At 41.5% G+C, this 24,267-nt stretch overlaps 1 protein-coding gene across 2 annotated transcripts in view; it reads left to right on the forward strand.

Annotated features, from left to right (window-relative positions):
* hps1 (HPS1 biogenesis of lysosomal organelles complex 3 subunit 1) overlaps positions 1-24,267 on the forward strand; it is a 38,483-nt gene that overhangs the window by 6,629 nt on the left and 7,587 nt on the right. For both annotated transcript variants that reach the window (XM_059653008.1, XM_059653009.1), the window contains exons 3-13: positions 452-594; positions 5,276-5,384; positions 9,841-10,001; positions 11,203-11,305; positions 12,126-12,195; positions 14,296-14,351; positions 17,848-18,009; positions 19,351-19,530; positions 20,123-20,190; positions 21,489-21,620; positions 23,022-23,086. In XM_059653008.1, the coding sequence (XP_059508991.1) occupies positions 452-594; positions 5,276-5,384; positions 9,841-10,001; positions 11,203-11,305; positions 12,126-12,195; positions 14,296-14,351; positions 17,848-18,009; positions 19,351-19,530; positions 20,123-20,190; positions 21,489-21,620; positions 23,022-23,086 (1,249 nt within the window). The remainder of the gene's footprint in view (positions 1-451; positions 595-5,275; positions 5,385-9,840; positions 10,002-11,202; positions 11,306-12,125; positions 12,196-14,295; positions 14,352-17,847; positions 18,010-19,350; positions 19,531-20,122; positions 20,191-21,488; positions 21,621-23,021; positions 23,087-24,267) is intronic.

Consider the following 24,267-nt stretch of genomic DNA (forward strand, 5'->3'; position numbering starts at 1 on the left):
ATTATCTTCCTCCTTGTCCCCAAACTTTCATTTCCTTTATGCTCCAACTAATCCTTACTTTATCTCTTGTAACCCTTCCTCATAGCCCTCTTTCAGCTTCTTCTGCACCTCATATTGCTGTATTGTTCTTTGATACCCTCCTTTACTCTCTGATCTCCGTTATCACGTGCTTGCATGGTTCTGTTCAACTCATCCCTCACTTTCTAACCCCATTTGACCTGAAGACTGCACTTGGCTGTGAATCCTGATGCATAGTGCTTTGGGGGGCTCATCTTGTGTTTATCATTTAGCAGCGTTCTGATGGTAATATTTCAGAGTTAGTGATTTCACTATCAACAAGATCAAGAGTGTTGCTTCATGGTGAATCATTGTTCATTTTTACATATTAAAAGGCTCTCTGAGAATGAGAAATCGTCACTAATCTGAGTTTGCTTGTTTGTGATTTCTTCAGTTTGGGGAGTGCACATATGTCGCAGTGAATGGAGATGGTTCAGAGAGTGAAGATGATTTGAGACGGAAGATTTTTGTGTTGAAGAAGATTATTGATGTATGCTTTGGACTGGTAACTCTGGATACAAGTATCCTTAAGAAAAAGTATGTAAGATTTGTTTGTTTCACATCAAATTTTGTAGCAATTTACTCTGTTCCTCTTCCAGAATTTTTCTTCAGTATTGTCCGGTTCCAGGTGCATAGAATTCAGTAGGCATTTTAATTGTAGGATCTTTGAAGCTTGCTGGTCCCTGTGATTTATGAACTTCCAACAAGGCCTGTTGGAGACCCATCTGATTAAAAGCATAATAAAAAACGAAAGAACTGCGAACACTGTAAACCAGGAAATAAAACAGAAGTTGCTGGAAAAACTCAGCAGGTCTGGCAGCATCTGTGAAGGATTAAACAGTTAATGTTTCGGGTCTGGTGACCCTTCCTCGGAACTGGATTAAAAGCATAGTTAGTTTAACCTCTGTGCAAAGTCCAGCGATGTCAATGGAACTGGAAAAGACCATTTGGCTACTCAAGCATGGCTGTTGATGTCAAAATAAAACTTCCTCTCTACATTCAGCTAAGTTTGCTTGGACCAATGCATGAATTTGGACACTTCTGCTCTGGGTGATTGAATAAGTGAAAGCCTTAAACGGCTGTGTAGAGAAAACACTTCCAGTTGTGGGGAATCTAAAGGTCTTAACTATAAAATAGTAACTAGTAAATCCAATAGGGAATTCAGGATGTTATTTTTGAAACTCACAGAGTGGTGTGGACACAAAACCAGGTATCACGTTGAGTAGTTGAGATGAGTGGCATAGATACGGTTATAGAGCCGTAGAGTCATACAGCATGGAAACAGAACCTTTGGGTTCAAGCAGTCCATACTGAACATGATTCCACGAGGTAAATCACTACAAGTTACCTTTACTTTGACTTCTATTTAAGAAATCCCACAGACAACCAAAATACTGAAACAATGATTTAAATTTTATTGCATGGAGCAACCAACATAAGGTTCCTCAAGTAAGCAACTTAGCTCTTACTCGATTAATAATGGAACCTGGCCAGGAATTTACCAAGAGTGCCTGTCTCTGGAAGTGTCCGGGGTTCGATCCTTATGCAGTGTTGTTTTTAAATGTTCTGCTACTGACTTGTTCTGGTGTTGGATTCTTGTACAATTTTCTCGAATCCTTCAAGTTTGCAATGTGACATTATCGATGATTCAATAGATTTTTCATCCCGAGCATTGATTAAACTTTCGGAGACCTCAAGTTTGTAGCTTGCCTCCTTGTCAGAAGTAGTCCCTCTGTTCCTTTCTGCATTTGGAGTTTGCTGTCTGCTTAAAACACAGCTTTTCCTGCAGTTAACCCCTTAAATGGTTCTGCAAGCAGTCAGTTGTCATGAAGGGAATAAAGAGTCCAGTTTATGAAGCAAGTGTCAAAGCAGTTTGTTATCTCTTCCAGGAGACAGATTGTTTATGTTGCTTCAGCTTCTTTACAGAGATGGCTAATTCGCATGTTGCTTTCAATCCCTTTTGTAACAGTTTCTTCTTGTCCCTTTCATCTCGAGAAACAGTTTATTCGAGAAAATTTATTGCTGATTCTTTCCATGTATAACAGTTTTTCTTTGTTGAATTATTCAGTCCACGAACAGTTATTAAAGTTGTGAAGTCTACATTGTCACAATATATCTAGGGGGAAGTTAGATAAGTACATGAGGAGAGAAAGGACTAACGGATATATTGATAGAGTGAGTTGAAGTAAGATGAGTTAAGACTTGAGTGGAGCACTAGAACAGGCATGAACCAGCTGGGCTGAACAGCCTGTATCTGGTTGTAGACTCTGTGTAACCTGGTATGATTTTGAAATGTTAGCTCTGTTCCAAAGAGTCTTGTGGCAAAACTGATGACTCCCAACCGCCCATCAATGATGCACCAGTCAGAAAATCATTCGTTCATTCATTGGGTAAATGACTAATCAGATTTAAAAACCCAAGAGGAATAGCTAGAATGAGCAGACGTATGAGCAGAAAATTGCCAATCTCCTGTCCTGTATTTGAATGTACTCTGATTGACCCTTGGTTCTTACAAGGTTCCATTATTTAAGTAGACTTGTATAAGTAACTTTGATATTTGTCTCCCAAATAGACTCACACATGAAGGAAGGCTGTTTGAGTGAATGTGAGGAGGGATATGGAACCATATACCAAAAGGAATTTCTGAAAAAGGACAAAGAGCAGAATATAGGTGGAAAGGAGTATTTTTTGAGTAGTGGTACTGGGTTATGTAGCACAGATGCAGAGGCTGACTTGAGTGTTGGTTATTAATTATGAGTTTAGTACCTGACCTTTGCTTTACTGCAAAGGAAAAGGGCAATTGTTGCCAATTGGCAGACAGTGAAACCGGGAAGCATTCTTTTCACGTCTGTTTTGGACTTCTTAACAACTGGCTGCAGAATTGTGGGGCTTAGCAAACAAGCCAGCCTTTGTTTTTTGTCTACGTCTTTGCATTGAAAATTAGTGCGTGCAAGATATTGCAGATTCTTTAACATGATAAGAGGTTATATATATGCAATAATTCAATTGAAAATGCAACATGAGATGTCAAAAATAAAGAAGTGAGCATACTTTGAAAAAAGGAAGTATTAGTTAGCTATAATTTTGACAGAAAAAACATTTGGCTTATGGCTACAGTTCTTTAGTTTTCTGGATTTTGGGTAACACTGTGATTGTAATATTTACTGCCCATCCCTAATTGTGGTATCCCTGTAAGAAACCCAGCTGTAGACCAAAGCAGAAATGGGTGTTAGAGTCTTGCTCCTGAAGGATTAGCAATGGGTTGGGTTTTTTAATCAGTTTGGCAGTTTTCAGGTGATTTTCATGGTGGTGGCCCACAATGTGTAAGGTTTATTTAATTCACTGTAACAAATTGTGCAATGGGATTATGTCTCATGACGTTTGGGTTGTCAGTCCAGTAGTATCCATTATGTTGATATAACCTTGAGAAAGAACTTACTCGTTTCAAATTTAGCAAATTACGCTTTAAAACAAATTGTACATTAAAACAAATATCCTTCGAACAATAGACATGTACAACACAGAACCAGACGTATCAGTCTGTTCTGGCAGTCTCTGCTCAATGTTAGAACAATCCAAAGTCAAGCTACAGCCTTTCTCTCTCCCCAGAGTTCTGTATTTCCTTTTGCTACAAACATATATTCAGCCTTCCATTGGAAAATGCAATGACTCTCTCTCAAAAACTCTTGTAACAAACTGTTGACCCCTAATTCCCCCATCAATGATGGTTTTGTTGGGGGAAAATTGTCTTTGCCTATTCATTTCATTAAAAAAAAATCCTCACCTATAAAACAAATCTCTATTAAATCTCCTCTTGACCTTCATTGCTGTAGTGAAATTAATTGTTTAAATTAACATATCGAAATGATGGCTAGGAAATGATTGATTGATTGGTCCATCCTATTCAACATCAATACTCAAGGCTGGAACATTGTGCCTAGAGACTTTGCAAACATAACCTTCTATGACAGATCCTAAGTGATTAGCACTGTTGCCTTGCAGAGCCAGGGACCTGGATTTGTTTCCAGCCTCGGGCGACTGTCTGCGTGGAGTTTGCACATTCTCCGCGTGTCTGCATGGGTTTCCTTCGGGTGCTCCAGTATCCCCCCACAGTCCAAAGTTGTGCAGGTTAGGGTGGATTGGCCGTGCTAAATTGCCCATAGGGTTCAGGGATGTGTAGATTAGGTGGGTTATAGGGGGATGGGCCTGGGTAGGATGCTCTGAGGGTCGGTGTGGACTTGTGAGGCTGAAGGTCCTGTTTCCAAATTGTAGGGATTCTATCATCGTCAGTTTAAAAGGAACATGGAAAATATCAAGGAGATCTCAGAGAAGGACGAGTCTCTGGAGAATTGGTCTCTGGCCTTCCCCTTAGGAGAGTAGCTGTGGATCATATAACATGTAGCGTTTCTCAATGTACGAAGAATTGTACATGCTGAATTGCATTTCTGTTTTCTTCCCTTTTTTTAGCTTTATTTTGGAGAAATGGAATTTTGCTGCTTCTGTCTTACTAACACTGCTTTGTCTGAATAGCTGCTGTAGTAGGCCATTTAGCTACTCAAGCGTGGCTCTTGATGTCAAAACAAAACTTCCTCTCTCCATTCAGCTAAATTTGGTTGGACCAATGCATGAATTTGGAAACTTCTGCCCTGAGTGATTGAATAAGTGAAAGCCTTAAACAGCTATGTAGAGAAAACATTTCCATTTGTGGAGAATCTAAAGGTCTTAACTATAAAATTGCAACTAGTAAATCCAATAGGGAATTCAGGATATTATTTTTGAAACTCAGAGTGGTGTGGACGCAAAACCAGGTATCACGTTGAGTAGTTGAGATGAGGGCATAGATACCGTTATAGAGCCGTAGAGTCATACAGCATGGAAACAGAACCTTTGGGGTTCAAGCAGTCCACACTGAACATGATTCCACGAGGTAAATCACTACAAGTTACCTTTACTTTGACTTCTATTTAAGAAATCCCACAGACAACCAAAATACTGAAACAATGATTTAAATTTTATTGCATGGAGCAACCAAAATAAGATTCCTCAAGTAAGCAACTTAACTTTTACTCGATTAGTAATGGAATCTGGCCAGGAATTTACCAAGAGTGTAGTTCATTGTTTTAGCTTCACATATTAAAACATTTACTTGATTCCTTCCAAGAGGTTTGCTGTACCTTTGCAAGTGATCCCTTAACAAGGCCTTTCTCTGCCTTCTTAGATTGAGACCACAAGATACAGAACAACGGTTGAAGGTTTGGAAGATGTTGCAAAATCTGTTAATTACTTACAGCCATCTGAGGGAGGAAGACCAGAGTTTCCTTGTGGAGGTGATGCAACATTGCTGTTATTAGTGGCATTTTGAAGATCTATTATGTAGGAGCTCCTCTGCTGGCCAAGTGGTTAAAAGAAAGGCAGAGCTACACAGGCCAGAGAAACAGAATTCTTATTTCCAGTCTGTGTTGAATCCGCTAACAGTAGCAGAACTGTTTGTGATTTAGGGAGGTGTATTATGATGCCCTATATGAAAGGTGGGCAGAGTCAAGCTTAGCTGAGATCTATAGTTTGTTTTGCCTGCTAACATTCTGTCAGAACCCATTGAGTAATGGTCATTAGGACATCAGTGAATCCAGTTTACTGCCTGTCTCTGAGTGTGAGGATTCCTTGAGCCATTGTGATTCTTGTGATAATAATGTTTCCACAATGGCTGACTTGATTTTGTATGATCGTTTGGCTTACAAGAAAGACTTGGGTCTACGACCCCTTTTGCCATCTCACGGTTTCCCCAAGTATTTACAATCAACAAAGTATTTTTGAACTGTAGTCAATAATAATGTCGGATGCATGGCAGCCAATTTGTGCACAGCGAGCTCCCAAAACTCCTCTGTAGATAATCGCCTAGATCTTCCTTTTTGTGGATATTTAGAGACCAAATATTCTCTGAAAATTGAGCGAAAGGACCTGTGAGACGTCCTGGAGCGCTGACTATGCAGTGAGTGCCTGGGAAGTTTAAACTTCTGGTAGGCTGTTACGTGGCACCTGGAACTTCGTGATAAAGTCCCCAACTCTTGAGTTAAAGTTGAAGACGTTGGAGTATCCTGATAGACCTCAGTCATTAGCCAGAAAAAGTTAGAAGATTGAAACCTCCTCCAATGAAGAAGCTGACTGCTTCCTGCCTCAGTCTGCTGATCCTGCTGATACAGCACCTGTTGAACACCCAACCACCCATCACACTCATCGCTTGACACTTGGACGCCTGACAAATGCCTAACTCCCCCACCTCAATCTCATATCTGACCTGCTCTACTTTTCCATACATTTTCCCATCAAAGTTGTACTCGGACTTTTCAATATGGACTACAGCATCTACTTTGTGGATTCTGCAATGATCCATACTGTTTTGCTGGACTACTTTGGTTATAAAGACTCTTGTCTTAGAAGTCTGGGCAGAAAACTCCTGAAAAGGTAAATGGACAACTTTCTGTGTAAACTGGGATTCCAACCCTGACTGGATGACTCGGGCGAGTTTTTTTAATGATGTTGGTTGAGAGACAAATATTTGCCAGGTCTCTGAGGAGAACTCTCCAGCTCATAAAGACTGTAAGAACTGGGAACAGAAGTACGCAAATCAGACCCTTCGACCTGTTCGACCATCTAATATTATCATGGCCCATCTTACCTTGGCCTTAACTTCAGTTTCCTTCCTATTTTTCATAATCCTTTAACCCATTGCCAATTAAAAATCTGTCTATCTCCTCAAATTTATTCAGTGTTCCTGCGTCCACTGCTCCCTGGGCTAGTGAATTTCACAGATTTGTGACCCTTTGAGAGAAGTAATTCCTCATCTCTGTTTTAAATCTGGTAATCTTTAGCTTAAAACTATGACCTCTTATTCTAGAGTGCCCCCACTAGAGAAACATCTGTCCTACATCCAATTTGTCAATCTTCTTTAGTATCTTATACTTCAAATAGATCTCCTTCTAAACTCCAGGGAGCATGGGTCTAAAGTGCTCAGTTTCTCCTCACAAGAGAACTTTATCATCTCTGCAATTAATCTAGCAAACCTTCTCTGAACAGTCGGCAATACAAGTACATCCTTCTTTGAGTAAAGCGACCAGAACTCTACATAGTACTCCAGACATGATCTGACCAATGCCTTGTACAATTGCATCAACACTTCCTTACTTTTACACTCCATTCCTTTAACAATAAATCCCAACATTCCATTTTCCCTCCTTTTGCCTGCACACTAACTTGCTGACACTCGTACATGAAGATACCCAGATCCCTCTGCTCTAGAGCATTTTGAAGTTTCTTTCTATTTAAATAATAAGTTGCCTTTTTATTCTTCCGACCAAAATGGGATAAGCTCACGCTTATCCAAGTTCAACTCCCCCTGCCAAATTTGGACCATTCACCTAACCTATCCATACCCATTTGTATATTTCTTCGTTGCAACCTAACTCGCCACCTATTTTAAGGTCATTTGCAAAGTTGCTACAATACCTTCCATCCCAGCATTTGAGTCATTAAAGTTGATTCAAAATTGTTTGGCCTGAGGAATGGACCTTGTGGCACCCCAGTAATTACAGCTTGTCAACCAGTTTACCAATCCTTTAACCAAATGGAATGGGACACTTTTCAACTGTCCCATTCCAAAATTGATGCAACAATTTCCCAAGAATAGACATTAAACTAACAGTAATGAATTTTTGTACTGTCTGTTTCACTTCTGTTTTGAACAAGGGCATTATGTTAGCACTTTTTCAATCCATTCACACCTTTCTTGAATTTGAGGAATTTTGAAATATTGTAACCAATGTATTGACTCGGTCTGTTGCCAGCTCCTTTAGAACCTTAGGATGTAGACCCTGAGGACTTGTCTACCTTTAATCCCAATTGTTTGGTCAGTACTTTCTCCATAGTGATAGCAATTGTTTTAACTTTTTTTTTATAACCTCTGAATCATCTGTTACTGTTGAGGATGGTTTCAGTGTCTTCTGTTGTGAAAACTGACACAAATATTGATTTTGTATCTCTTGTCATTTCTGTGTTATTAAGTGCCCAATCTCATCCCATAAGAGACCAATATTCCCTTTAGCTACTCTTTTTATATATTATCGAAGATTTTGCTGCCCATCTTTACATTTTGCGCTAATTTTCTTTCCATAATTAAACTTTGCTCCTTTTATACTTTTTAGTAACCCGTTATTGGTCTTTAAAAGTATCCCAGTCCTCCAGCTTGCCACTGATCTTTGCGATATGATATGCCTTGGTTTTTGCCTTTATATTATCTTTAACTTGTGTGCTTATCTATAAATGTTTTCTCCCCCCTTACAACTTTTTTTCCTCTCTGGCATATATTTTAGATGATTCAGTATCTCCTTAAATATCTGCTGCTGTTCACCAGATGTCCTGTAGTTTCGTCTTTCTACCTGGTTGATTAGAGTAAACTCTGTCTTCATGCCTGTGTGCAGAGCATCCCCAACTTACAAACACTCATGCTTGTGAGTGAAACCACATAGTAATATTAACTTTAAATATCCAACATGAGAATATTTGCATATACTTGCAAGCTGCTATTTTAGATTATACTGTACTGTGTTCTGACTTGTGTACAAATTGACTAGCAAGTGTACTCAAGAACAGAACTGTTTGTAACCAGGGGACTGCCCGTAATTACATTTTACAGCCATACAGCACAAAAACAGGCCCTTCGGCCCAACACATCCATGCTGACCAGGTTTCCTAAAAAAAACACTAGTGTGGGACTAAAGTTTCTTGTCCTCAGGCTGAACTTGAAATTCCATCGTGCTTCCCTAGAGGGTCATGGAATTATAGAATCCTTTACAGTGAGGTTATTTAGAATCATAGAATCCTTACAGTGTGGAAGCAAGCCATTTGGTCCATCAAGTCCACATTGCCTCTCTGAAGAGCATCCCATCCACACTCACGCCTTAAATAACCTGATTGGTTTCCTAATGCATTGCTCCTTTATTTATTCATGGGATGATGATGTCGCTGTCTCGGCCGGCATTTATTGCCCATCCCTAATTGCCCAGAGGGCAGTTAAGAGTCAACCATTGTTGTGGATCTGGAGTCACATGTAGGCCAGACCAAGTAAGGATGGCAGTTTGCTTCCCTAAAGGACATTAGTGAACCAAGTAGCAGTCTCTCATATACTTCTTGAACTCTCCCTTGAGTCTACCCTTGCTAATTTGATCAATCTCGTCTATGTGCATGTTAAAATCACCCACGATTTGTTGTCATACCTTCATTACAAGTCCCTAGTATTCCTGGTTTACACTGGGCCTACTGTGGGACTTATGGATTACTCCCACTAGGGACTTCTTTTTCCTGCTATTTCTTCTTTGAAACAATGGCACTGGATCTTTTGCAAACACCTAGGAGGTAGATTTAATGTCTCATCTGAAGGAATATCTAACCAACAGCACAGCACTCTGTCAGTCATGTCAGACATTATTCATTGTCCCATTCCAGGCACTGTTTAGTGATGCTAGGAATGTTTGTTGTTTCTGCATTTGTATGTGAACACTATTTGATCTGGCTATGTCCTTCTACCATTCTTCTCCCTGCTGTCGCCCCGCCATGCACAAATGGCTTACTATCTTAAAACAAACACCAGAAAGATGAGCTTCTGGTTTTAATGTGGAAGTATAACCACTCAGAATTAATGATAGTGCTAGACAGTGAGGTATTTGCAGGAGGAGTCGGGCAGCAAGAGGAGCTCTGCACTAATACTGACCCAGTGTTTTCTTTCATTAGGCTGTGGAGCGACTGATCCACCCTCAGTTATGCGAACAGTGCATTGAGTTTTTGGATCGACAGGTAGTCCAGCAGATAAACAGCAGCATGGAGAGGGCGAATGAGGAAGTGGTGCACACTTTTATCCTAGTACACACTAAACTTCTGGCATTCTTTTCAAGGTGATGTGTTTTGTGACAAATTGTGTTCTGTCTTGTTTTCATATCAAAATGCTTATTTTAGTGAGTAGCTGAACTGCACAAGGCTGGAGAAACCTCCATTTGTCTCTGTCTTGTTCGTAGTTAATTGATTTCATCCATGGTTCTGGTAGGGAAATTACTTTGGGCTTGTCATCCCTGGATTAGGAAGGAAGTAATTGGCAATATTTTCTCTGCTTCATTGCCACTCAGTTACTCCTGTTTAGAGTATCTAGTTATCAGGTGAGGAAAAAGGATTGGACCCAGCTGAGGTTCAAATGTATGAGCAGTCCTAAGACTCGTCATATGTGCTTATATGTCAATGACTCGGACATATCAATGAAAAAAATCATGGAATGCTTTAAATGGCCTGGCGATCATCTATTGAACTGTACCTAAGAAAGTACCAGTCTCTTGAAAAGAGCCCTGGGATGGCGAAAGGAAAAGAAAGAGAGATGCGTGTCAGTGTCTTGTGAAGGTCTATAAATATTCACATGGTATAACACAACATGTTTTTTTGTTTGAGATTATAATCAGGAGCTTGTATTTTTAAAGTTTTGTCAGTTAAAGCTTCATCCTGTTTTCTCTGCACTCTTTCAAACTTCGTCTCTAGCCTAGAAGGTATTACTTTACAGTTATAAGAGAGCAAATGAGTTAGTTTGATAACATAAATTAAATGAAATAATAACCAAGTGGGGAAGCAGGTGCTACAACTGCTAACTTTTGAGATTACTCACATTTTAATAAGCTTCAGGTCACCCATTGGTTTTTTTTTTGCCCCAGCTTTCCTTTTGACTCTTCCACGTCGTTTGGTACCTCACCCACATGAGCTCGTTTCGTTCACGAGCATAACTGGGCACATCTCAACCAGGTCACTGTGATGCTGTTCCCCAGTCCAGTGTTCCAGTTACATTCCCATCTGAGCACAATGTGTGGTTGAATATGGTCACTGTGAACATGGACTCACTTAAGCGAAGCGTTATACATTATACCTCCAGATTTGAAAGTCATGTTAATTTGCATAAAGATGTAACATAAACAGTACATGCTCACTGAATTTTGTATTTAAAAACTGGCAATTATGCAAGATTATTGATTCAAATTGAATACTTAATATCTAATCACCATGTTTATTTATTTTCTAGAAATACCTACTTACTGTCTTCTCTATCTATCCACCCCACAGCCGTAATGCCAGCTCCCTGAGAACTTCAGACTTGCTATTACTCATTCTGATTGCACAAGATCTATGCCCAAGTGACAGTGACTTAGAAGCTCTGACTGTCAAGGTAGGGCTTCAGTCTGTGGTCTGCTAAGCCTCTTCATGAGTTTGATAGTGGGATAAAACAGAAAATTCAATAAATACCAACCAAGCATGCAGACTGTCTCGTGAACCTGCATTGTCAATTCACAGTAAGTTCCTAAATCGGGATGAAGCTTAAGTTCCAGGAGCTAATGGAATGCTAAATTTAAATTTACTTTCCAAATCTTTAATAGTGTGAGGAAAGGTGATATGGTGAGATACATGCAACTCGCTCACCTGTTAGATAAGATGTTCAAATTGTAGAGTCTATAGTGTGAGGCTGGAAAAGCACAGCAGATTTGACAGCATCCGAGGAGGACTTAAGTCAGTGTTTCGGGCCAAAGCGTTGACATTCCTGCTCCTTGGATGCTGTCTGACCTGCTGTGCTTTTCCACCCTCACACCTACAGACTCTGGCTTTCAACATTTGCAATCCTTATTGTCTCCAAGTGATCAAATCCTGACTGATCATTGGAAGTTCCTCATGCATTGTTTTTGATGTCAAAGTCTTGTTTTGGTGAGGGATGGGGCTCACAACGTCATTGGTGGCTTGGCACTTGTAATTTCACTGTGAAAGACCACAGGTCGACTGCTGCGTGAGCAGTGGTGCAGTGGAGGAGGGGGATTGCTGGGATTTGCTTTTGTGAAGTTGGGGAGAACCTTGCAGTGTTGAAAACTGACACCAGAATAAAAAGAGTCTCATCCCTCACCTTAATGGTGCAATAATCCAAAAAAAATTGTTAAAATATGTCTCACTCTAAATGATGATAACTTAATCTGCTAGTCTGATAAATTGCTTGCTCATAGGATCTGGAGAATACCCCAGAAAATGAAGAGGTTTATGCTACTGAATTGTCACCTGGTGCACATGGAGAAGGTATGTATGGACTAACTCCAAGAACAAAGCTGCATTAGGACTCTTTCTCTATTTGCTGTGTTTTGCGGTATCTTGATCATCAAAAGGGAATCACAGCACCCATACACATTTTGAAAAAGTCAGTAATTGCAGAGCATTCCTTTGAATCTATCAAAACTGAAGGGACACCATCGGGTGATCCCAGAGATGACAGACTTTTTTTAAATTTGTTAATGGGATTGGGGAATCACTGTCTGGACCAGTATTTATAACCTATCCTGAATTGCCTTTGAGAGCAAGATGGTAAGCTGTCTTCCTGAACTGCTGCAGTTCATTTGGTGTAGGTAGTTTCACAGACCTGTTAGGGAGGGAGTTCCATGACTTTGACCCAGTGACAGTGAGGGAACAGTGATATATTTCCAAGTCAGGATGATGTGGCTTGGAGGGAAATTTGCAGATGATGGTGTTCCCATGTGTCTTCTGCCTTTGTTCTTCCAGATGGTAGTGGTCATGGGTTTGGAAGGTGGTGTCTCGTGAGCCTTGGTGAATTTCTGCATTGCATCTTGTAAGTGGTACACGCTGCTGCTACTGAGCATCGGTGGCGGAGAGTGTGGATGCTTGTGGATGTAGCAGCAGTCAAGTGGGTTGCTTTGTCCTGGATGATATCAACTTTGTGAGTGTTGTTGGAAATGCACTCATCCAGGCAAGTGGGCAGTATTCCATCACACTCCTGACTTGTGCCTTGTAGGTAGTGGACAGGTTTTGAGGGAGTCAGGAGGTGAGTTACGAGCTGCAGTATGTCTAGTTTCTCCAATCACAGCTTGACAGTTTTGATGAGTATTTATTAGTATTGGCTGTACGCCAATGAAGAGCTGAACAGGAAAGAAAAGTGTTGCTAAAATGTGTCTCAGAGTCTTCACTGTTGCAGTGTTAGCCATGAGTGTTGGCTGCTGCGTTCTCTATCTCTGCCTCTGTAGTCAATAATTATCCTGTTGACCAGGGATTGCAATACATATGATGTGTTTGTCGCAAGCTTGGCATTTTTTACCTAAGATAAGTGTTTTGATGTGAGTTATTAATCTCTGAGTGCACTTTGCTGCCTGGGTCTCACAGTTAGAGCCAGCGTCAGAGTCGTACAGAGATAATGGGAACTGCAGATGCTGGAGAATTCCAAGATAATAAAATGTGAGGCTGGATGAACACAGCAGGCCAAGCAGCATCTCAGGAGCACAAAAGCTGACGTTTAGGGCCTAGACCCTTCATCAGAGAGGGGGATGGGGAGAGGGAACTGGAATAAATAGGGAGAGAGGGGGAGGCGGACCGAAGATGGAGAGTAAAGAAGATAGGTGGAGAGAGTATAGGTGGGGAGGTAGGGAGGGGATAGGTCAGTCCAGGGAAGACGGACAGGTCAAGGAGGTGGGATGAGGTTAGTAGGTAGATGGGGGTGCGGATTGGGATGGGAGGAAGGGATGGGTGAGAGGAAGAACCGGTTAGGGAGGCAGAGACGGGTTGGACTGGTTTTGGGATGCAGTGGGTGGGGGGGAAGAGCTGGGCTGGTTGTGTGGTGCGGTGGGGGGAGGGGACGAACTGGGCTGGTTTAGGGATGCAGTAGGGGAAGGGGAGATTTGGAAACTGGTGAAGTCCACATTGATACCATTAGGCTGCAGCCTCACATTTTATTGTCAGAGTCGTACAGCATGGAAACAGACCTTTCAGTCCAACCAGTCCATGCTGACTATGTTCCTAAACAAAACTAGTCCCACCTGCCTGCGTTTCGCCCATATCCCTCCAAACCTTTTCTACTCATGTACTTATCAAATAACTTTTAGATGTTGTAACTGTACTTCCACCACTTTCTCTGACAGTTCATTCCACATATGAATCAACCTGTTTCAAAAAGAGAAGTTGCCCCTCATATCTATGTAACAAATACTGCTTGCAGTGAAAAAGATGCTTTCTGTAGAAAATGCCTATATAAAGTCTGTATACCTCAGATTTTTATTTGAAACTGTTTATATTATTTTCCACTTCTTCAGCCATTTTGTTCTGATTGTAATTGTATGTCTGTTCAGATTGGTATCTTTCTTTTCTTCCCCCCCACCCCCCCCACCACAACTTCAGAAGAGTCAGTGGAGAGCAGTTCATGTACATCCCAGTTCACCGACTCCATTGTCCAGGTAGGCAGTAGGAAATTCCTCTCGCTTGTTGTTATTGGAACCTGTCATGTTGTTTCTGTAGTAAGGTCATAGGGCAGGCTTTTAAGCTGATGTGAATTGAGCATCACTATACCCAACAATGAGTGGCCCTTGAGTCTACAGATAGCGGTCATTTATAGGTATTAAAACAGAGGTTTGAAATGATGTAGGAACCCAACACAAATGTTTCAGGTTTGAAGTGAATGATTTAAAGGAGCTTCAAAGTGATAATTTGCAAATAAAACAGCACATTGCCATTGTTTAAATATCTTAGAATGCTGATGTCGCTGCAGGAGCTCCCTGTGAGAGCTACTCAGTTGGCCTATAGTAAGTTCAAAGGTAGAATTCGGCCTGGGTGGGGTGTGGGATGGGGGAGGAGGTGCTGTTGGGGTTTTCTTCCACCTTTCAAAGCCCATATTAAAAAGTGCCTCAATTTCACAATTGCCCTCTTGTAGCTAAAACAGAGAAAAGCAAGGTTATTGGTTTAAAAACAGAATGAACTGCAGATGCTGTAAATCAGACGAAAATAAAATAGCTGGCAAAGCTCAACAAGTCTGGCAGCATCTGTGGAGAGAAATCGGAATTAACATTTCCGGTCGAGTGAAGAGGAGGGGTTATTTGACTTGAAATGTCAACTCCTCAGATGCTGCCAGACCTGAGCTTTCCCAGCAATTTCTGTTTTTGTCTCTGAGTTACCACATCCACAGTTCTTTCAGTTTTTACCTACTGTTCTAGGTGGGTTCAGTTTATGAAAACAAAAACAAAGTTGCTGGAAAAGCTCAGCGGGTCTGGCTGTATCTGGGAAGGAAAAAAAACAAGCAGAGTTAACGTTTCGGGTCCGGTGACCCTTCCTCAGAAGTTCTGAGGAAGGGTCACCGGATCTGAAACGTTAACTCTGTTTGTTTTCCTTCACAGATGCTGTCAGACCTGCTGAGCTTTTCCAGCAACTTCTGTTTTCGTTCCTGATTTACAGTATCCACAGTTCTTTCGCTTTTTATTCAGTTTATGAAAAGCCGGCTTAAAGTCAGCAGGACTGTCTGTCTGAAGAGGAAGAAGGATGCTTATGTAAGGTTTATGAAAAGAGGAACGGAAAAGGCTCGAGAGGGATACAAGTTAGCCAGGAAGGAACGGAAGAAAGGACTTAGCAGAGCCACAAGGGGACATGAGAAAACCTTGGTGGATAGGATCAAGGAAAACTCCAAGACTTTTTACACGTATTTGCAGAACAAGAGAATGACCAGAGATAGGGTAGGGCCGATCAAGGATTGTAAAGGGAGTTTGTGCACAGAGCCTAAAGAGATGGGAGAGGTCCTTAATGAATACTTTTCTTCAGAATTCACAACTGAGAGAGACCTAGTTGTAGAGGAGGACGTTGTGAAACAGGCAGATAGGCTAGAGGAGGTCAATGTTAGTAAAGAAGATGTGCTAGGAATTCTGAGGAAGATGAAGATAGATAAGTCCCCCGGGAATGATGGGATTTCACCATGGATTCTATGGGAAGCGAGGGACTAGATCGCAGGGCCTTTGGCGATGATCTTTTCGTCCTTTCTGTTCACGGGTATAGTGCCAGAAGATTGGAGAGAGGCAAATGTCCCTTGTTCAAAAAAGGGAGCAGGGATAACCCCGAAAATTACAGCCTCTTAGTGTTACATTAGTCGTGGGCAAATTATTGGAAAGGGCTCTGAGAGACAGGATTTATGATCACTTGGAAAGGCACCGTTTGATTCATGATAGTCAGCACGGATTTGTGAGGGGTAGTTCATGCCTCACCAACGTCATACAATCCTTTGAAGAGGTGACCAAACACGTGGATGAAGGTGGAGCAGTGGATGTAGTTTACACGGATTTAAGTAAGGCGTTTGATAAGGTTCCCCATGGTAGGCTCATGCAGAAGGTAAGGAGGCATGGGATAGGGGGAAATGTGTCAGATTGGATTCAGAATTGGCTGATCCTTAGAAGACAAAGGGAGGTAGCGGACGGAAAATATTCAACATGGTGCTCAGTTACGAGTGGTGTACTACAAAGATTTGTTCTGGGTCCTCTTCTATTTGTGATTTTTGTAAATGATTTGGATGAAGGAGTGGAAGGGTGGATTAGTAAGTTCACGGATGATACGAAGGTGGATTGAGTTGTGGACAGTGCAGAAGGCTATTCTAGGTTACAAAGGGACTTTGATAGGTTGCAGAGCTGGGCCAAGAAATGGCAGATAGAGTGTAACCCTGAAAAGTGTGAGATGATTCATTTTGGAAGGACAAACTTGAAAGCAGAATACGGGGTTAATGGAAAGATTCTTGGCATTGTGGAGGAGCAGAGGGATCTTGGGGTTCATATTCACAGTTCCCTGAAAGCTGCCACCCAGCTGGATAGAGTTGTTAAGGCGACGTATGGTGTCTTAGCTTTCATTAATAAAGGGATTGAGTTCAAGAGCAGTGAAGTTATGCTCCAGCTGTACAAAAGCCTGGTTTGGCCGCCTCCAGAGTATTGTGTCCAGTTCTGGCCACTTCATTACAGGAAAAATGAGGAAGCATTGGAAAAGGTGCAGAGGAGATTTACCAGGTAGTTGCCTGGAATGGAGGAAAGGCCTCACGAGGAAAGGTTGAGAGAGCTAGAACGACGAAGGATGAGAGGTGACTTGATAGAGGTGTACAAATTGATCAGAGGAATAGATAGGGTGGAGGTAGCTGTTACAAGGAGACATAGTTTTAAAGTGAAAGGAAGTAGATATTGGGGAGACATCAGAGGTAGGTTCTTTACTCAGAGAGTGGTCAGGGTGTGAAATGCATTGCCGGAGAGGGCAGTGGAGTCAGCCTCATCAGAGACATTTAAGCGGCTATTAGATAGACATGTGGATGATAGTATAAGGTAGCAGAGAGGTTAGATAGACCCTAGGTTTTGGGTAAAACCTTGGCACAACATCGTGGGCCAAAGGGCTGGTACTGTGCTATACTGTTCTATGTTCTATGTCTCCAAACAAAAACTGTGGAGACAAACTAAGAACAAATTGTTAAAGTTGTCAAATGTTGATAATAGAACTGTGAAGTCAGACACTGGGGAAAGATTGTGCAATACATTGTTTGAATCCAGACAAAATTTGTTTCTAGAATAAGAGAGCATGTGAGGAAGGGCCACTCGACCCGAAATGTTAACTCTGAGTTCTCACCACGGGTGCTGTCATACCTGTTGTGTTTTTCCTGTATGGCTGTTGGTTTGACTACTGCTCTAACTATGTTAGCAATAGACCTATTGTAATTATGCTTGGTGCCTATAGCTAGGAAAGCAAAGATAGCCCATCTTCCTGTTGCTAATTGCTATCCAGTGACTCCTGATAGAAATCACGTTACACATGTTGGTGTCTGGGGTCATTACTATCTGAAGCTAATAACCAGTGTAAGATGCAACTTCTTTTTCTCTGAGTTGTGGCTGTTCTGTTTGGGAGAATGTGGTCTTCACAGGATAATGCCCTGTTTCCTGACTTCAGGTTACAGAAGAGACCCTGCAGGCATCACTTCCTTTCAGGGGTTTTGTCCCCAAACGAGTTTTCCTTGATGCCAGTCTAAAGGATAATTACTGCCCCATGATGCCTCACAACATGTACTGCTTATCCCTGTGGCCCGGGATCTCTCTGGTTCTGCTTACGAAGGTGAGAGTAACATTTGTAATATATTTGCTTTACAGCGTGTACTATTCACTCCTTGTTTGGGCATCACCACAGTAAAACCATCACTCCAGCTTTAAAATTCATTGTTTCAATATCTAATTTTGGTGGTAGATTCCAGCCTCCCAACCTTGTGTCTTCTGAGCAACATTATTCCTAATTTCTGTTTTAATTGTGGTATACTTAATTGTGCACCACTGTGGGCTCCCAAACTACCAGGAACAACATTTATCGACTGTTTTCCACCCTTTCATAATTGAAAACATCCATGAAACTATTCCACAACTTCTTCTAGCCTAATCTAGACAGTCCTCCTGTTTCAAATTGCTCTTTGCATTTCTTTGTAGTAGGTAGTACCTTTGTAAATCTGTACCTACCCTCTTTATTTTCACCAAGTCCTGCTTATAGAATGGAGCCCAGTCTGTGTTCAGTATTGTAACTGTGCACTTTTGCCACTAGATGAGGATCTTGCTCCAGGAACTACAGAGCTTTACATCATTTCCAATGGTCCAACTAATGCAATGTCATGCGAAAATCACTAGGGCTGTACCTGAAAATTATCTCTCCTACTTTCTGAGAAAGTGCTTATCTTTCACGCTGTTTATTGAGGCTCCCTCTAAACATGAGAATGGAAATTGGGTAAATCTCTTACATGGAGACCAGTTGATGTAAGAAGATGAAAATAAGTCAGTTGCTGTGTAAATCATTTATTGCCTTGCTTTATTTATTTTTTCCTGGTTGAGAGAAGCAGGTTCGAAAGGTCAATGATTATGACAGTTCCATTTTGAGGGGAATAGTCCATTTAATTAATTAATTTCAAAAGTTTTTTTTGCACCAATATGTGGAGTTGTTGGTCTTTGTTATAAAATCAAATGGTCCTAATGCTGGCTTTGCCTTTAGTTTATGGGTCCTTGAATTGAATTTGTCGAGGATAACAAAGTGTGGAGCTGGATGAACACAGCAGGCCAAGCAGCATCTTAGGAGCACAAAAGCTGACGTTTCGGGCCTAGACCCTTCATCAGAAAAAGCTTTTTCTGATGAAGGGTCTAGGCCCGAAACGTCAGCTTTTGTGCTCCTAAGATGCTGCTTGGCCTGCTGTGTTCATCCAGCTCCACACTTTGTTATCTCGGATTCTCCAGCATCTGAAGATGAATTTGTGGATATAGTGTAATAGAATGACGGGGACTGAAAGTGCACCAACAAAGAATGTTTCTATTTGACTCGTGCATGATCTGCCTGGACACTTTCAACAGCTCCCCACCTGATAGTCAGTAAGATTATTTTATCCTGAGTACACCAGTTTATGTTTTGTTTCAATACTGGCAGGTGTCGTCCAGTCACGTTGCAGCATCTCTGTATCACCTGTTGGATGCATTCACTGTTCTAGAGGCCAAGCTAAGTGATGGACAGGAGCTTGGTCACTCTTCTCGCGTCTACCCTAACATGCCTGACCTCCGTCAGAGGATGGAGAAGTTTGTAAAGGCTGTCGGAGCCCAGAAACACCAGGTAAAGTTGTGGAGTGATGATCGGTTATAGCAAAATCTTGGTACAGGGCCATAGTGCTGGTTAGTGTCAAGTTCATGAGTGTGGTCAAACAAAAACTGTGGTTGATTGAAATCTCAAATAGACACAGAAAATGCTGGTTAAAAACTCAGCTGGTCTGGCAGCAAATATGGAGAAAGAAAGAATGCCAGTGTTTTAAGTTAATTAATTTTTCTTCCAGACCAAAGTGTTTCCAGCAATTTCTGTGTTATATATGAACAAACGGAAAAACAGTCTAAACAGAGCAAGAATTTGTGGCTAGGTAATTCCAAACTGAACTTCTCTGGTTTGTCAAATGTAGCAGAAAAGAATGGCAAATGTGAGGTAAGAATTTGTACAGTTTGAGCTTCTTCAGAAAACTGTCTCATATTGTGCTAATTCTTTACATGCTGATGGCACTGTATAATGTGTTAATATTCTGGTGTTCATCGACAGTACTGTAAGGATAGCTATTGACTACCTTCACTCTATTCAAGTTGTAATTTTTCCACTGTTTTGTATTATTTGTGTCAATAAATTGTTAAATACACTGTGTGCTTTTCAACGTTCACTTTAGTTGCAATCTGCCTGGGCGGACTTCAAGAACAAAGCATTTTCCAAATCTGATGCTGGAAATTCTCAAGAGTGAGTATAAATGCAAGGGAACCATCTTAGCTGTGTCCTTTTAAATGTCTTCCACTCCAACAGTACTCAAACTCTATCGGTGATGATTTGAATGCAGAAATAAACTAGACACAGTGTATTTGGACAGTGCTGTCACATTGAGTGCTAGTCAGCCATATGGCCTTCCAACAAACTGAGCCAATTCCTGCCTCCACCTGTTGTGCACGTTCTCGTTAAGGGCGCCAACTAGTGGTAAAGGTTGCCAATTTTGGCATTTTTCCTTCTCCCTAATGCAAGGTACTGAGGCTAATGGTAGTCCCTTTTGATGCTAGTTCAGATAGTGATATAATTCTCAGTCAAACGGTATGTGGCTTGGAGGGGAACCTACTGATGGTGGTGTTCCCATGTATCTGTGAACTGTGCTCCTCTAGTTGGGGCGGGGGGGTGGTTTCCTGAATTTGGAAGGTGCTGTCACAGTAGCCTTGGTGGGTGTATCTTGTAGATGGTACTCACTGTTGCGACCTTGCTTCAGTGGTGGAGACCGTCAATGTTGAAAATGGTGGATGGAGGAATCAATCAAACTGTCCTGTCTTGAATGGTTTCAGAGATAGTAGGAACTGCAAATGCTGGAGAATCTGACATAACAAGGTGTGGAGCTGGATGAACACAGCAGGCCTAGCAGCATCAGAGGAGCAGGAAATCTGACGTTTTGGGCCTAGACCCTTCTTCAGAAGGGTCCAGTCATTCCTGAAGAAGGGTCTAGGCCTGAAACGTCAGCATTCCTGCTCCTCTGATGCTGCTTGTCCTGCTGTGTTCATCCAGCTCCACACCTTGTCCTGAATGGTGTTGGCTTTGTTGAGTGTTATTGCCAGTGCGCTCGATGGGCAAGTGGAGAGATTTTCAACACACTGTTGACTTGGGCCTCTTAGATGGTGGACATGTTTTGGGAAACAGGAGGTGAATCATTCTCTGCAGAATTCGCAGCCTCTGACCTGCTTTTGTAGCCTTGGTGTTTAAATGGCAGTACAGTTTCTGGTCAGTATGTAACCCTAGGATGTTGGTAACAGGGGATTCAGCAATGGCAATTGCTATTGAACATTAAATGGAAATGGTAATATTCTCTCTTGCTGAAGATGGTCATTGCCTAGCACTTGATTGATGTCAATCTTATTTGCCACTGAACAGTCCAAGCCTGAATGTTGTCCAGGTATTGACGCATGTGGACGTGAATTACTCCAGTATCTGTGAAATAACGGATTATATTTTGATATATCTGTTTCTTTTTTGTTTTTTCTTGATGAATATTTGTTGTATTGCAGACTCTTACAAGCCTGTCGGAATGTGAAGAGCCAGCTGTGCTTGGTGTATCAGCAGTACTTCTTGTTGAAGCCTGCAGGCGACTCGCAGCACTTATCTCTGAACCTACAAACCAAGACACTAAAAATTGTTCAGTACGTATTACTGTTAGTAGATGGAAAGATATAGTTTTTTAAAAATTCATTCATGGGATGCCCAGGCCAGCATTTATTGCCCATTCCTAATTGTGCAGAGTCAACCACATTGCTGTGGGTCTGGACTCACATGTAGGCCAGACAGGGTAAGGATGACAGCTTCCTTTCCTGAAGGACATTAGTGACTGAAGCAGTTGGGTTTTTACCCAACAATTATCGATGGATTTAGGGCAGCACGGTGGCTCAGTGGTTAGCACTACTGCCTCACAACGCCAGAGGCCCAGGCTTCATTTCCCTCCTCGGGTGACTGTCTGTGTGGAGTTTGCACATTCTCCCCGTGCCTGCGTGGGTTTCCTCCAGGTGCTCCGGTTTCCTCCCACAGTCCAAAGATGTGCAGGCTCGGTGGATTGGCCATGCTAAATTGCCCATAGTGTTCAGGGATGTGTAGATTATGTGGGTTTGGGGAATGGGTCTGGTTGGGATGTTCTGAGGGGCAGTATGGACTTGTTGGGCCAAAGGGCCTGTTTCCACACACTAGGGAGTAAATAGATCTATGGATTCATGGTCATCATTGAGTCCTTAATTCCAGATATTTATTGAATTCAAATTCCACCATCTGCTGCAGCGGGATTCGAACCTAGTCCCCAGAACATTGTCTGGGTCACTGGATTAACTGTGCAGCGATAATACAACTAGGCCATTGCCTCCCCCTTGATAGATTGACTTTACTTTTAGTGCATGCTGGAGACATATTGATCTCCTTCCTATAGTAGCACCCAGTTGAGGACTTGAGATGATTTCAGAAAAGGAGACAGAGGCTTGAACTGTTCTAACAGTCAACCAGAACCCTTGATGAAATCATTTAATTGAGTTTTTTTTATTATATTCTGTGTATCCTGTATTCCTAGACAATCTTGCTTTGTTAAGAGTTGACATTCTCAGTGCACGTTAAGACTTGCTGGGAGAAGCTGATCAATAATGAAAGATTAACCTGCATTCAATGCTGTGCAGCTTTATTTGTGCTTACTTTTAAATTCCACCGATCACATAGCTGTTTTCCTAAAGCCTCATGACCATACATTAATAAGGTGCTCTAGCATGAATGCCCTGATTCTCATTTCTCAGCATTGTGCTATTTCAACACAATTAAATATTGTTATAAAACTCTTGCATTTATTAACTGAAAATCTTTGGTGACTAATCAGATAGCTCAGAAAATGCTGGAATTATGCAAAATGGGCATTTAATGGAGATGGAATTGGATTAGATTCTAGAAGACCTATATAACATAAATGATGGGTATTCTGTGGTTTGATTTGGTGCACGGAGAGTGTATGTTGATGTGTGTTCTTGAAGCACTTAGATTTTCACATTGTGGTGAAATCTCTTCTGTCACTGCAGAGAGAAGCTGATGGACTGGAAGGATTTTCTTTTGGTCAAGAGCAAGAGGAACACTACAGTGATCTCATATCCTTGTTTGGCAATAATTCTCTGTGAGAGAGAACTTTTTTTTTGTTCAAAAAATGTTTATTTTTAAGCATAATCTCTTCCATATAACAGGTTTAATTGCTGATCCCTGATTTGTTTCCTGATCTTGGTTAGGGTACCAGTTTGAATGGTGAACCTAAAACTAGGTTTGATGAGAGGAGAGCTGGAAAGGATGGGTGGAGTGCATACAGTGGCAGTGGTATGAGGTGGGTAGTTTGAGAGCAAGAATTAGCTGGGATTCCGGTTCTTGGTCACTACTTGGACTCACTTGCCGAATATTACCAGCTCAGGCTGGGATGGGCATGGGCTACCTGTGATACCCAATATGGCCAACTAACCCGCTGGAATTGCAAATGACGGTCACTCAGGTTATAGGCCTATTTATACCTGTAAAACTGGCAAATAGTCAATGTCTTATTCTTTTGTAATTACAGCTATGATTGAGCAGCTTGGAAACTCATGTATGTGTCAGAAATTGACATGAAAACCTTCCTTTCCCAACACTGTTCTTAATTTGAAACAAAAACAAGTTGCTGGAAAAGCTCAGCAGGCCTGGCAGCATCTGTGAAGAAAAATCAGAGTTAATCTTTCAGGTCTGGTGACCCTTTCTCAGAAACGTTAACTCTGATGTTTCATCACAGATGCTGCCAGACCTGCTGAGCTTTCCCAGCAACTTCTGTTTTTGTTCCAAATTTACAGCATCGGCAGTTCTTTTGGTTTTTATTTAATACTGTTTTTAATTTATTTATTCTGGTGTTCCTTTTATTGTCTCCTCATCTTGGACACTCTGCTACTGAAGTTATATGATCCACAAAGGACTATTCATGGGAGATGCTGAAGAACAGTGAAAAAAGAACCTAAATTCCGTGCTGTACAATTTTATGTGTTCTTACATTTAATTGCCACTGATCGCAAAGCTGCCTTTTTAGAACCTCATGATCATATGTTGTTAAAGTGCTGTGGTAAGAATACTCTGATTTTAATTTCTCAGCACTATCTTATCTCACAACATTGTTCTTGTGCTTTATGCCCAGATCCCATTAATTTCTGATGTAACCAGGCCTAGAGCTGGATGATCACAGCAGGCCAAACAGCATCAGAGGAGCAGGAAAGCTGATGTTTCAGGTCTCGACCCTTCTTCAGAAATGGAAAAGCATTT

Source organism: Stegostoma tigrinum, chromosome 20 (genome assembly GCF_030684315.1).
Source record: "Stegostoma tigrinum isolate sSteTig4 chromosome 20, sSteTig4.hap1, whole genome shotgun sequence".
Classification (NCBI taxonomy): Eukaryota; Metazoa; Chordata; class Chondrichthyes; order Orectolobiformes; family Stegostomatidae; genus Stegostoma; species Stegostoma tigrinum.